The 15,682-nt window shown below is 39.4% G+C and overlaps 1 protein-coding gene across 8 annotated transcripts in view; it reads right to left on the bottom strand.

The window, feature by feature from the left end:
• The window catches only part of LRCH3 (leucine rich repeats and calponin homology domain containing 3), a 61,455-nt gene extending 46,677 nt beyond the window's left edge, over positions 1-14,778 (bottom strand). For 6 of the 8 annotated variants that reach the window (XM_053986125.1, XM_053986126.1, XM_053986128.1 and 3 more), the window contains exon 1: positions 14,568-14,778. In XM_053986125.1, the coding sequence (XP_053842100.1) occupies positions 14,568-14,778 (211 nt within the window). The remainder of the gene's footprint in view (positions 1-14,567) is intronic. The other 2 variants (XM_053986129.1, XM_053986127.1) reach the window with 1 other exon arrangement.
• Positions 14,779-15,682: the final 904 nt, after the last annotated feature.

Genomic DNA, 15,682 nt, shown 5'->3' on the forward strand with positions numbered 1-15,682 from the left:
CAAAATTTACCTCTTCTGTATTTCTTCATCATATATTTTTATCTAGGAATTTGCTTTTCTCAGTTCTCACATGCAGGACCATGGAGAATAAATACCAGTATATGAACATACTCTGACCAAAAACATCAACATACCTCCCCTTCTATGGACTCTCCCAATCAGGAAACAATTCCTCATTTTCTTTGCCATCTCTTCACTTTCCCATGAACACTTCAAGACAACTGATGGCTCAAGACTTGAATATAACTTGTCGTGTCCACAGGGGCAGAACTAACCTGGCTGTCAGTTCATAACTTACAGCAACTTGTTCTTAGTGATCTGGTTTGCTCTGCAGAGGGGAGTTGAGCTGCCACGCAGAAACAGGAACGAATGTGGCAAAGGGCTGCAAAAAAGTTTGGTTGAAGACATTCTTTTGCAGGCTCAAGCTGAAATGTTGAATTTGAAAGTCAAGTCACTTAATACACATTTTTAATCTCGTTTTTAATTAAAAGCTTGCTAATGTTGTTATGTTTGTCCTCGCATCATGGTAAGTTGTATTCAAAAATAAACTTCAGTACAGGACAGTGCAGGCTGCCACCTCCTCCAGAGCAAGGGCTGAGCCAGTGGAACAGGGAGACGTCTGCTCTCAGCAAGAGGAGAGAAGGCTCTGTTTTCTATGGGGCAACTTTACATTTCCTTACTTCTACAAGTTAAAAGTACCACAATTTTATCATGGTCCAGAGACTGGTCAGTAAGCACTCAGAGAGCTTCAAGGTCTTCACACACATTATCATCTCCTCAAACCCATTTCTCTCTCTTTCCCAATTTTACGTGGAAAACATGGGGCAAGCAGTATGAACGGAAGACTATGCACAGAAGCAGATATGAAAAATAGAAAAGACTCCTGTCAAGAAACTATGCTGCTACATACAGCTTCTCACAAAACAGACAGGAAATCAAGAATATGATAAATATTAGTTCCTCCATTTCACGATAAGAGTTTCAGATACTATGCTAGATGCCGTAGTCTCTAGTCTAAAATCCATAGCCAACCTTCAGTTATTCATAAAAGGGAGGGGGAAGGAAGGGTCAGATAACCAGAACAAAGCAAAACCACAGGTTAATATAAAGTCTAATGCAGAGCGTGCACAGTCATAGGCAATGACACTGGTGACAGAAGAGTGTCAAGGACCTCTAGGAAGGTTAGAAAAACCCTGCAAGGCAGCACAGTGTCTTTTGAATACATTTACATTGTTCAAGGTGGTCCTTCCACACCCAGCTTAGGCATCCCAGGTCCATGGACTACATTGATAACGACCCTCAGCAATCTGTTCACGGCTATCAGAGTCACACCCGCAGAGATCATGAGTGAGGAAGATTGTGTGGTACTGTCACTTTGCTGGATGTTCTGCCCTGGCTTTCATCTCAATCAGTAAAGTATCTCATATACACATCCATTCTAATGGCTCTGTGAGTAAACTGTAACTTGGGGAAGGACAACCTGGCACGGAATAAAAGCAGGAAGAATGTCAGTCAGGAGGGCTGGAAACATAAAATGCAACTAACAAAAACTTCTTATTTCTACCATTCATCTATTTATTTCACTAAAAGCTTCAATTCATCTTAATACTGGACACAAAATTCTCCATCTACAAGCATTTTCACATATAAATATGTCAGCTTGTAGATGGAGATACATTTCAGAATGTCTTAAGGGAAGAGTTAGAAACAAACCAGAACTGAAAATTCAAAGGTCCTAAAAAGCAGAGTAATTTCACATAAAAAGGTCGATTACTTGCATTTCTATAAAATTTTATGCCTCTTATTACTGCATTTCTCTGACACTCTTAAGAGAGTGCCTCTGTATTTATGGCACTGAGATACAGCTTCATCAGACTGCACAGTAAAGTCAACAAATACATCTCATAGCACTGCAGACACTGATCCATCTTCTGCAGAACTGTATTTTACTGAGGGGAAAAGTTAATAAAGTCCAACAGTCAAAAGTCCTATGTTCTTTTAATGGCTTCTTGAGGCCATCTCTCATGCTGACATCATTCCTAACAAAAAAAGCCTGTTATACTTTACACAAGCAGTGTTTCAATTTCAATAGGACAATTATTGCCAGAATTCTAGAAAGAGAGCTGGAGCCTTAAAAAGTCATCTGTGCAGTACAAGCCATTTTAGTGTAAAGAAATAAAACAACAGTATAGGATATGCATGGAAAATATCCCTTATCAGAGGGAACAGCCAAAGGAGGAGATAAATGGCAGCAATTGCTAAAATATATGTTTAAAATATGAAATAAATTTTGAATCTTTAAACCATAAAAGTCACCTTCAGTCAAAAACACACCATGAAGACATTACCAGGGATCAAGGGCTACAGGACTGGTGGCCATCACTTCATTCATCTTCACATTTTTTTAAAAAAAAGCTAAGCTTGCTAAAAACTAGTAGCAAGGCTATCAAAATTATTGTTACATTCTCCAGTTAGCATTTGAGGTGGATTGTATGCACTTCTTTTCACAAAATGAAATTAACATTATGAATGCTGGAAGCAAACACTTTTTATAAAACAAAATACAAACTCATCTGATCACAAATGATTTTTTTTTTTTTTTTCAAATCCAAACCAAACCAATTCCTCTTCAGGGAAATGCTTAAGTTGAGGTTTAAAAGTAAACACTGCTCTTAAGAAGCTGTCATGAAAATGAATCTCAAACTGTAGTAGTCACTTTGAAAATTTTTGGCTAGTTGGTTCTATCCCTTCAGCGAAACAGTTTTCTGTATGTGACAACTTTTATCTACACCAGCTCAGTGCAAACTGAGGAAAATGAAAGCTTTTTGCCTTGCTAGGAGAATTCTTGACAAACACGGAGCCACAGAAGAGAAGCTGTGCAGCCACTGCCCACACTGCACAACAACGATGAGAATTCCACTTCCAGAGATCTCTATTCTTCTATTTCATAATGACTATTTCAACTGCTGGTATTTTTAGCTGTACATGTATATAAAACTGTAATTCAAAAAGTGTTCATTTAAAAGCATTTTAAGAATTTTAAGTGGAAAAATCTCCAAGTAACAGAGAAACTGCCTCACCCCTGCTAACAGAGGGCCACAGGCCGACACTTGAGATGTGTGAGAGCATTCACTGCTCCTCGGCAACACGACACTGCCTTCTGCCCGCTGCTCCTGAAATACTTGACTGAGTTCCAGCAGAGCAGGGTTTCATTTTCCAAGACTGCTTCACAAAGTTAGCAGTGAGGGGAAGTGTGCAGTAAATGAACTCATCCCCCCAGCCCCTTAGATAAAGTTCCTTGAGGTACAAAAGGAATTACTCAATTAAAAAAAAAATCAGCTTTCAAAAACATCAATTTAAAGCAAAACACATTTAAAAAGCTTTGAAAATGGAGCTAAAACTATTGCCAGATTCTAAGTCCATGCACAAACCTCTGGATCCATCTATTATTTTTTCCTATCAGAAATCATGAGTATTGTTAAAACATACATTTGATATTAATTCAATCCACTTACTTTCCCAAAACCTCACTAGGATAATAGGCTTGGGTACAAAGAGGGTCAACAGCCTCCAACTCGGGTGAACACGAGGCAAATGAATAGTCAGAGACTGCAAAAAATTCCCAAAGGAATCTAACCCCAAACAAGAGAAAATAGTCCCAATGCAAAAATCACTCCCTGGATTTTAGTCAATAGATTTATTGGAAATAATCTGGCTTTAACAACTTCTTAAAGTCTACACAGGCTGTGGGGAGATAAGAGAGAAGAGCTTTGATGCAGCAAAGAAATTACAGATTTGATATTCACAGAATAGCAAATAAGCCATTGAACCACACACAGGAAACTGGAAGGGCTGATTAGACACTGAAAATAATTGGCCCTGATGTGCAATATTTGAACAGTATCATAAAAATGGCACAGTATTAAAAGATTCATCTAACTTCAGTATAAATATGGAAGTGATCAGCAAAAAAAAAAAAAAAAAAAACACAAATAAGGGTAGGAAAATGTGAGTCAAGCAGGATATTTGAAGATATATAAAAGAAATTATGATAAAGCATGAACAATAGTGGCAGTAAGAGTATTTCTCTTGCCCTGAAAGTAATATTGAGTTCATTATTGTAAGCACAATATGATGAAGAAAATCTATCCTGAGATCATCAGAGGCACAGAAATGCATCTCTACTACTAACAGAAGTAAATAAAACTCCCTGGCCACTATAAAGAAAGAATAAGAAACTTGTGAAAAGTCTCACCACAAACTATATTTGAAAATAAAACTATTTTAGTTTGTATTTCTCCTGACAGTATTTAGTAAACAAGAATTTTTTATTTAAACAGCATCTACAGCAAAGGAAGAAACAACTGCTGTAACTGTGACAAGAAATACTAAGTAAAATAGAGTACTGCATTTTGCTGGTACAGAGTAAGATAGCAAGAGTGACAGATCATAAGATAAGTTGCTATAAACTGACAAAAAATTTTGGTAATGAAAGTTTGCCACTGGAGTTTGACATTGCCTTTAAAAATTAATACCAACAGTACACTCAAAATGACTCTTCTGCAGAATGTGCAATTTTATGATATTATGTAACGTAGGCACAGAGCTTCAAATCATCTGGCATGGAAATAAAATACAAAGGCATATGAAAAACCTGTTTCAATGAATTCACTTAAATGCCATATAAAGCTTGAAATTAGATTAAAAAACATCCCCCACGTAAGATGGATGTCTTGTAATTTCTTTTTTTCCTCCTCTCTTCATGGAGAACAAACTATGCTTTCCAGCTTTAAAATGACATGCTTTTGCCTGAGAAGTAAAACAACACACCAAACGAGTTCTTCTTTAAATGCCTCTGACATAAGGATGTCGTGGTGCACACAGGAAGGAAGCAGAATGTGCCACACTAAATAGAGAAAACAAGATACAAAGAGTTGGGAAATGCAGTGATAGCAGGATTTCTTTATGGTCCAAACCAGAATAGAAATAGAACAGGCAAATCTAAAAAGAATAATGTAAGTATGCACACACTTTCTTCCAGAATGATTAAAAAACAGACACCAGTGTTCAGCAGATTGAAACACCTCCAGCTGAGGGAAACAAAAGTACAAAGTGCTTCTCCAAGGGTGAAGTGGCAGGCAGCCCACAGACAGAACAGAAAATCTCAGGGTTCTACTCAGGTCTTTGTGTTTGTTTGCTTTTGTTATCCCTAACAATTGTCAGGTACCCGACACATTTCTCCTTCCTATACTGAGAAAGCCCCAGGGACATGTGCTGTAGACATTCATTAGAAGAGGAAACCCTTTCCCCAAAACAGAAAGAACAACACCTCATTTAAGTTATCCCAGAATCGCTCACACAGCTTGCAATGTAAGCTAAAACCTCTTGTATTTCTATTTATAACATTTTCAGCATGGTTAAGAATTGAAAAGAACTGCATCATATGGCAAGAATACAGGTGAAGTTAGTTTAAAAAAAAATCACATTTCTGTCTGAAAATCTATTTAGAAACAATTACAGTAATTATTAAAACTTAAGTTTTTCTTCCATTTATATACTGCAAATCTGGCAGCACTGGGACAACAACAGCATTATTAATGAAAATCTGTATTTTTGCCTTTTGTTTTGTGCATCCAAAGAGGAAAAATGTGTTTTAAGTGAAAGAAATATGAACTGAATAGTATTTAATTTTATTTGTATGTGGAAAGCTACTTAAGCAGTCTGGTTTCAAACTGATAACATGTTTTTCAAATGGAATTTCCACAGACTTATTTCTTAACCACTACAGGGCAATACAGGGGCTGTGAACAGAAACTGCAGTGCAATAATGTTGATAAAAGAACCTAAAAGATGCATTTCTCATTTTACCATATTTGTGAAAGCAGAGATGACAGATGTTTAAAATACCACATCTGTATTACTCAGTTGCATAATTCACAGCCAAATGACGAGCACTAGAAATGTGTGCGTGTGATTTCCTTCACCATGCTCAGAGCACAATGCTAGCTCTGAGCTTATCACCAGTGAAGGTTTGATGACTGTTACCAACAGTGAAGCTCCTGGGATTTCCACACTAACTTTTAATGGTAATTATAACAATCTGACACACAGCCATCCCTGAATGATGTGACAAAATTTGCACCCAGCAGAACAGAGCCATTAAATATTTAACATCTGAATATTTGCTGTAAGTTTACAGCTCCAATGGATGACCTGCTGTTTTAGCATAGATGGGTTCCAAAGATAATGTTTTTACCTTGCTAAGCACAAACCTCCCCAGTCCTTTGCAAGCCAGCAGAATGAAAGGAAATAGCAGATATTTTATGGCTCACAACCACATTCAGTCATGGCCCTCTACAAAAACATTTATTCCACAGATGAGCTTGGGACGAGTGTAATGACAAGCTCCTAATTGTCCTGCTATTATTGTGCTCAGTGACTCTCAATCCCTGAGAACAGCATGACTGACCAGTAGAAGCCTTAGTCTAAGACTGAACTAAAGGGTAATATATGCGACCATAAATAATAGTAATCATGAGTTAAGTATGTTCAAATTATTACTTGCCTCATCAGCATCCTACAATTAATTTTCTGATTTGATTTAAAAGGTATTGCCTACCAAATGTTAAGATATCAGTTATTCCTCTTTTTATCATGCTAACAACTTGGATGAGAAGACTGAAGTTGGTGATGAGAGAGGCTTTTGAGACCAGGCAAGATTAACTAGAGAAGAAGAAAGTGTTAAGGCATGGAAGATGGGATAAAAGAGATGAAAAAAACACATGGGCAGAAGGGACAGAACTGAGATAACAAACATTGCTGGGAACAAGACACGTGACATGAACACAGGGAGGAACCTGTGTAGGACATAATCACCTGGTAGAGCATAATCACCTCCAGAACACCCAAACACAGCACCTAAGATCTGCTCCAACCATCACCTCTGCCCTCAAACACCTGTACAACTTGGAAGTACAGCATCCCACCCTACAAACAGGCTCCAGGAAATTACAACCTCCTGCTACCTTGCTGGCTCACCTAAGAGACACGTAAAGGTTTGAACTGTCCTGAGGAATCACACAGATGCCAGCTTTATTCCACTTAACCATTCTAAAAAATTCAGACTGCATCTCTAACTAAAACTCAGCCTGAATTTAGCATTCAGCATCAGGAAAGCAACCTGGAAAACACACTGATATTTTGTAAAGAGAAAACTCAGTTAAAAACTTGGATAACTCTGCTAAATCAAGCACAAGGATGATAAAGTCTATCATCAGATGCCCACAGAACTTTAATTGCTCGTTTCCTGTGCATATCTACTGTCCACATGTCTTTAATTAAAAACCACATATCACTTCTCATTCTTCTTCAAAATTTTTCTGTTCAAATAGACTTTTTCAGACAAGATGAAATTACTGTAAGAATCAGGACTGATCATAGTTAAAGTCTTATAGAAGAGAGTGTTGTTGAAAAACCATTAGGGGAAAAACCCAGGGAATTACACAAAGAAAAAAGGATGGTTAAACTGAAACTAGTGAACACTGCTTTGGAAAAATAGATTGCATAGTGTCAGTGCCATATATTTCTTTCATAATACTAAGCAAATTTTCTAAACTAATCTTTCAAAAATACAGTAATTAATCACATTTTTTCTAGTTGTTGGGCTTGATTCCCAGTATTTCTAAGGAGTCACCAAGGTATCTGAAGTTACTAAGAGCTACATTTAAAAATAATGCCTGTAAATGCAGGCATTTAAAAGTATTTTAAATTTTGATACCCCAAATCAACAGATGCTTTCAAACTCTGTACCATTCCAAGCTTCATACATATAAGAAGCAGTAACATTACCATGCTTCACTGCACAGAGATTACATGAAAAATAGTGTTTGAAAACTTTTCAATGGTCTGGAGCACTACCCAAAAGCCCAAGGCAACAATAACATGTTTCTGTATTCAAAGCTAAGTTTCAACAATAAGCTGAATAAAGAGACTAAAATTCACATGGGTCACTGAACAATGTGGGGGTGGGTGGAGCTGAATAGATGCTCCCTAATCCTCCTGCCCTCTGCACAGAGCACATTATGGTTACAAACCATATGTTCCAGCAGCCAACACCTGGGCTGCATAGCAAGTTGGGGGGTTTCAGTATATTCTTGTTTTGGAGTGCCTGAAGCTCATTGGGCGAAAGCTGAGTGTAAATACTTTAACTTTCAAATCAGTAACATTATCATCTAGAAGAGAACAAAGACTCCTCACTCCAGAAAGACACGTGGGCTGCCAGTGGAAGCAGCAGTTTGTAGTGCAGAATGGTGAGGTTGAAGTCAAGGACTGTTGGGACAGTTTTAGGGACTTCAAGCTGAAACATTAAACCCTCTTCCTGCACATATACAGAAGCACAACTGCGGCGTACTCTTTCTCCCATCCCAGGATGCAACACACAACGGTCCTATAAAGAAAAGACCACAATGTTGTACCTTTGCATCTTCTCCAAGTATCTGTAATTCAGAGAATTAAGGCAATACTTTTAACTCTAATACACTGATAAATCAAACCACAAGACATTTCTAACATGAATGGATTTCCACCCCTCCACATAGGAGAAGGGGCCACAGCAGCTGAAGAAGAAAGCATCCTGCACAGCCCAAGCCTTCAGATGAATACACAACTGCAATCCATTCAAGCTGTTTGGCCAACACCAGAAACCATGAGATCCAAGCCTGATTAGTTATTACAGAGAGAAGAACCCTTGAATTGAGTTATAGCCTTTTTGTTAGCTACCATGTAATTTTATTTTTAACACATGCTACATAATTTGCAGTGTTTGTTGTAACTAATTCTTTACTGCTGGTTCTTCTGCTGAACAAACCAATTACATCTACTGCATTCTAAACCTGAACCATCAGTTTAAAACTACTTATAGAAAATAATGTATTTTGCCAAATGGATGCACGAGAGCCAAACCTATCAGTAGTAAAGTTTCACTGAATGAAATTCAACTCTGTAAGCCATATTGTAGAATAAAAAATTCTTATGCTCATTGAGTCAAAGGCCAGCAGATTGTTTGACAGAAAATGATTAGCAAATTTACAGCAGGTTAGTGGTAAAGGGTTACAAAACAGAGTCGAGGTGTGATTTCACAACTGGTGCAAGTCAATTTAAGCTTACACATCTGCCAAAACAAATCCTCTCACTCCCACCATCCACACAGTGCTTCCATCATTCCCATTTGCTGGCATTCACATGCATGTGAAGACCTAGTGAGCTGTCCAAGGATTTGATACACGTAGTTACTGGCTGGATTTTCAGCCAGGTGAGTACAAAACAGCTTGCTGGAAGGCACTAAAATTGCTGGTGTTGACTGTGCAGCAGGAGATGAAGACAGAACTTCCCCTTTCGGCATCAACATAGAACTTGGATCACATTAGGCTATGTATTTATGACAGTCTTCAGGGAGTTTTTAGCCAGGATAAATTTTCTAACTCCAAGCACAGGTACAACCAGAGGAGAACACGGATGGAAACATCATGAAAGAAACGCAGCCATTTCCTTTTTTCCCTAAATTCTAATTTGTCCTTCATGTGACTGCAGGGCTCAATATATTCAATTAAGAATCCTACCCTCTTTACTTTTTATGTAGTTACAGTTATCTCCAAAAATATAACTACAAGGGCATATGCAGATAGGACAGTATTAAAAAAAAATCTGATGATGATGGAGTCGAGGAAGGGGAAGACTAGGGAAGTATCTAGGAACACATGCAATAGCACTGAACACCACTTACAAGAGCTCCCTGGTAGTAAAATTTGATGGTAGGGCTTTATTGTTTGTTTTCAAAGATAAACTCACTAAACAAAGGCATTCTGAATGTCACATATTGCTTTTATTGCCACAAGGATTAGAAACTACAAGCTCAGATTGCATTTTCCCAGTTGCCATAAAACGTGAGGCAAAAAGACTTCCTGTGTGCAAAGAACAGTTGAGTATTACTGCAGTCCTCAGGTCTCCATCCAAACCCAGCACATCCAACAAAAATGAACTATAAACTACCACAATCTACTGCTCTCTATGTTTTCAGGGTAACAAAAAAACAAAGCCAGAGAAGTGACCTTAATTTAGCAATTTACCAAAGCACCACTCACAGACAACTCCATTAGCCAAGAATTGCCAGTATTTATACACAGACCACACGAGATCAAGACTTCCCAGTAACAGAAACACAACAAGAACAAAAGTAAAAGGGAGCAATAATCAAATTAAACAAGGAGTGACACAAGTAGGAGCTAAAAAAAAATGCAGCTGAATGGAACAAGCTGGATTACTGTCCAAAGTCAGGGGAAGGGTTGTGATCCTCTCTCCTTCCCACTCCTACAGCTACTAGAACCTCTGGACAGGGCATTTCTCTTTGGGTTTTGGTAAGGGTAGAGAGAGTGATACAAATGCAATCACAAGAATCTGGATGACCCTATTGACATACTAGGTTTTGGGTTTTAATATTGAAACTTTAGATGATCTAAGTATTAAAACTGTAAACTCTGCTGACAAATAGTCTGAGATTTGAACAAACAATAATCCCAATTCCTTCCAAGTTACCTTAAAGATCATAATAAGTTTACATTCAAAATAGAGTAACCTAAAGAGATTAAAAAAAAAAAAAAATTTTAGGCTAGTTTTGACTGTGCTGTTATGGCTTTAAGAACAAATGTTTGGGTGGCAGGGCCACTGCTATCTGAGCCATGCTGTGCTTCTCAAGCCATTTTACATTTCATTAGGCAGTATCAACTGAACTTCTAGCAGGAATGAAGAACACCAGTGAGACCCTTTAGTGCCGAACACTCACATACTCACTGCAGTCCTTCTAGATGCTTGTAAGCACTTGGCACATAGAAAATGTACTGACACTATGGTCAGATTTTACCACTTCTACAGAGAGCTAGTAAGAATAAAACTAGAGATGCCTTATTGGCAAAGCCATTGAAAAGGCACAGCAGACCATTTTATTCTTCCTGTTCAGAGTCCTTCTGTCCTTTTTTACTACTAATATATTCCAGAAACAAGACATAGTGAGCTGCATGTAATTGTCTTACTCAATTTCCATAAAACAGACATTTCTTTTATTGCATAAACCCACATATTCCCATCTTCTCCTTTAAAAATGGAGACAGTGAATGGTTTAAGTAATTACAGCTGTCATGGAGGGTTTGACAAATAACTTTTCTGCTCAATGTATGTTTTAGGCCACTGGGAAAGCTGTCAAATAATGACATCAGAATCTACATTAATACTGGCAAAATGCAACTGTGCTTCCTTTCACATTTAACTCAGGTGGTTTATAGCCCTTCTTTTTCCTATTCTGTGGTCAAGAACATGAGTGGAATGAACAAATGGGTTGTAACTCAGATAAAATGGGGAGAGATAATGAATATTAAATGAAAGTATGAAAGAAAATGAAAAGAAAAAAGTATGAAAGTATATCCTTCATTTAATAATGAAGAAGCTTGCTCATTCTTCATCATCAATGAGCTTTGTAAACCTGCTCACTTCCTGACAGTCCAATTAAGCTGTAAGGGAGTAATATAAAGGAACGAGATACTCTTTTAGTATCCAAGTTATTAGTCATTACTACACTGCATTTCTTGCATATCCCTCACATATGAGAACATGAGATGGGTGACTGCATCACACACTGTAGGGAGTTATCTTCCTGCTAATCCATGCCAAAGCTTTCCAGACTATCCCATCTTCAATTTGATTTTATAGGCGATCTTAATTCCAGGTGAAGTACAAAACAACTAGAAACTCACTGCTGCTTTACTGCCTGCTGAAGTTATACACTCAGTTTTGAGAGTAACCTTGAGCATTGGTTTAAAAAGTCACATGTGTGTTTTTATCATCTGGAAGACAGCAGTGCCCAGAAGCAGCCAAGGCTCTGACATGACTAGAGAATCCACTTTCCAATGAAAAGTTTATGGACTTAAGTAAATGATTAATGAGGAACTTAATTTTTCCACCTAAAAGAATTACTGTGTTAAGTTCAAAAATAAAGTGCAGCAAACCTGACCTGGTTTTGCTGCTCTGGTGACAGTTTAGGGAGTGGTTAAGAATGGTACCTAGAAGCTATTACAGCTTGAGCACCAGGGTTAGTATTTGTCAAATCTGAACCCATACAAGGTCCAAATGTGATCTTCCCATTGATTTAACATCTGGAAATGCACCTTATTGCTGACATAACCTACCATCAACCTCAAAATCCACATAGAGCACCCAACCAAACTTGATCAAACCTCTGATCTCTTACACCCTGTTCCTGCTGACCCGCTTTGCTGGTTCACCTGTGTTCAGAGCAGTTTCCAGGCAAGGCCAGGGGCTCTGTCAGGGCTTGGGGCAGTGTGAGATCCTGCTTTCCTGGCAGGGTAGTCAGTTAATGAGGGATGTGATTCATTCCCACCTCGTAAGCATCCATGTGGTTACACTGACATGCAGTTACTTTTACTGCTACAAGAATGGGAATGAGCTGTATCAGTATATGATTCACACCAGAGAGGTGTCTATTCAGGCACATGAGGAGGAAGGTTTGCACATCGTTGTTTCATCTTCAGTTTTGCAACTGAATTTGTAATTTGGGAACAATTCCAGTCATTTTTATGAAAAACAGACATGCAGCATCTCATGTGCTTGGAGTCTGTGGCACAGCATGTAGGAAGGCTCTTGGGAGTCTACAGTGTGGGGTGTTGTTTAAAGTGTTTAAGTGTTTATAACACCTAACACACAAATACATTGTATCATATTATTTCTGGCTAGTCCTGTACAAAAGAATTGTAAGTCTCCCATGAACAAAACTGTGCCTAGCATTATTCAAAACAAAACCAAAAAAGTCAACAGATCACACTAAAAAAAAAAAAAAAAAAAAAGCACAAGATGAAGTTATTCACAGCAGCCTTCAAAACAGAGAATTTAAACATAATGTGTGTCCCCACACAAACTCAATAAGCTTTGCTTTTTACAACTTAAGAACAGTTCTAGCTTTTTTCTAAGGTTCATTGTGATGATAAATGCACAAAAGTATATGGCATGCACTGCTGCTTATTAGCATTTAATGCTTCTTGAACAACTACAATGCAAATATTCATCACAATAGATGGGAACCTTGGTGGAAACAAGAATTCCCACAAATTGTTTAAGAGTACAGTAAATGAATAGTGTTATAAACAAAAAGCCCAAACCCTTCACAAATGTGTATGCTGTGTTTGCTTACAGATTAATCCACTTCACATGCATTGTGCAACTGCACTTGTACAAAAGAAACAAAAAACACCCCAAAAATTTACATCCCAACAAGAAGTATTTTCTATGCATAGATGTGTTCAAGACAAGCAAACCAGTGTTGTCTCAAGGTTTGCTTGAGTTTTCAGGAGTGTTTGTTAGTGAGAGATGTTTGCATAAGTAGGATGTGACAGGACAGAGTATGAAGTCAAGGCAATTTTAAAGTAGGTTCCATTTTGAATTACTTAACAACAGTGTAACCAGCACACTTAAAAACAAACACAGTAACTTGAAAAAAGCTACAACTCAATATTAAAAAGTCTAGATTTCAAAGCTTCAAACAGATGGCATGCTGACACCTTTTAAAGTTACTTTGATTTCACTTATACAACTGCACAACCAAAATAAACTAAATCTGATCTACAGCATGTATTAAGAAGATTTCTACATCTTGCACAAACTCTCATTTCCCAAGTCTCACCTCTCTACTTAATACAGTAATATGCAAACACAGATGTGTTTTCACTTGTGATCAAGGTACTTACAGTCAAAGTATACATTTTTTAGTCTACTCTTATGAATATATTTAATAGAGAGGATAAAAGCCCTAATGCTTACTGTACCTTGTAAAGTAATTACCAATCTTTAATATCCTTAACTCCATGTTATACAGGAGAAAAAAAGAAAAGGCTGTGATTATATTCACAGTATCTTTCATATCTTCTTATGGCTGTTTGAAATTACAATAATAGAAGCGTAAGAGCTTATAGAGCTTATAAAAAATAGTTTCTTTAGCATACACACACCTGACAGCCCTTATTGGAAAGCTGGTTTCCCGTGTCAGCAGGACAAGATGAGAGATTGTGAGGGTGCACACGTATGTGTATATATACACATTCACATATAGATGTATCAGAGCAAGAACAAGACTGGCTAAAACCACAGCAGCGAGCAGCAATACTGAGAAAAACCTCACAATGCTCTTTCAAACAGTTCCCCGTAAGGGAAACACTTTACAGTAGAGATGATAAAGAAAAAAAACCCTACAAATGGAAGAGATCTCATCAGACGGGCAAAGGAAGAACCGTGCCACAGCTCCTCCATCCTGCCTCAGCCGAGGAGAGGAAGGGCGGAGAGCGAAGGGAGTAGGCGAAACCAGCTTCAATTTAACGAAGAGACAGCAAATTGGTCACCTCAGACCCAGTGCTGAGCGAGGGGCTGGTAGGGCAGCCAGGACGCCCAGACCCTCCGAGAGCCACCCGCTCCCGTTCCCCGCTGCCTCGCCCCCCTCACGCCCTGTCTCTCACCAGCCTGGGTGGTGTCGCTGAGATCGTGGTTGGCGGCGCTGGCCCGCGGATAGTCCCGGAGCTTCCTGCCGCTCAAACTGAGGGTCCCGCTGACCGCCGCTTCTTCCAGGGCTCGGTCCAAGGAGCGGCTCCAGGAGCCGGGAGCCGAGGGACCAGGCGGAGCGGGACAAGCCGCGGGCATCGCAGCAGAGCCGCCCTCCGGCGCCGCCATTTCCCCGCCACAGCCCGGCCGGACAGCGCATGCCAGAGCGGGCGGCTGGGGCGCATGCGCGGCCGCCGCCCGGCGGCCCCGGGACCGCGCGGGCACCGCGTCCGTCCGAGCCGGGCCGGGCCAGCCTCTCCTCGGGTCAGCCGGCGTGCAAGGGGCTCGCCGCCTCGGACACGCCTGGACACCTGCTGGAACTGATAAAAATTATAGTTTTCCCGCCAACGTGGGCTGTCACAGGTTGGATTCTGGGTGAGCATCGCTCACAGGTGCTGGGTGTCGAGCCCGTTCCAGCAGCAAAGTAAGGTCAGAGCGCACAGATCTCCGCTAAGTGGGAAATGTAACAACAGCTTCACGTTTTTTAACTTTATGATTAATTACATTAGAAGGCCACACCCTTTGCTACATCCTAATAAATGCCATCTTGCCCTGCTGCTTCCACTGAACCCACCTGATGCTGCAGCCAACACACCTGAGCTGATAATGAAGAACAAAGGCAGTCAAGTAGCAAGACAATCACAATATTTAACGCCTTACCAAATATATTTACAGGCAGTATTTTGTCCTGCACTGACAATTAATTGCAGCATTTCCAGTGTTTTGTGCCTCCTGCTGGCACAGCACTCCCACACAGCCACTCGGGCTATTCGTGCAGCACAAGGGGTTGATGACAACGATTCTCACTATCCAGACATGTCACAGCAACAATCGGTGCTTGAGCTAACTCATCTGTACTCTCACCACAACAAATCACTGAATTAGGCAGTGCTACTGAAACATTAATTAGTAGCTGACACATTCAAATGCAAGTGAGCCTCTACAGTGCCATTCCAATAAGTGCTCCCTTGTCAAGAGTATTAAGCTAGGCAAGGAGTATGAACCCTCTTTTAAGTTAGGTTGCTTTCTGCTG

Source organism: Vidua macroura, chromosome 10 (genome assembly GCF_024509145.1).
Source record: "Vidua macroura isolate BioBank_ID:100142 chromosome 10, ASM2450914v1, whole genome shotgun sequence".
NCBI classification, from domain to species: domain Eukaryota; kingdom Metazoa; phylum Chordata; class Aves; order Passeriformes; family Viduidae; genus Vidua; species Vidua macroura.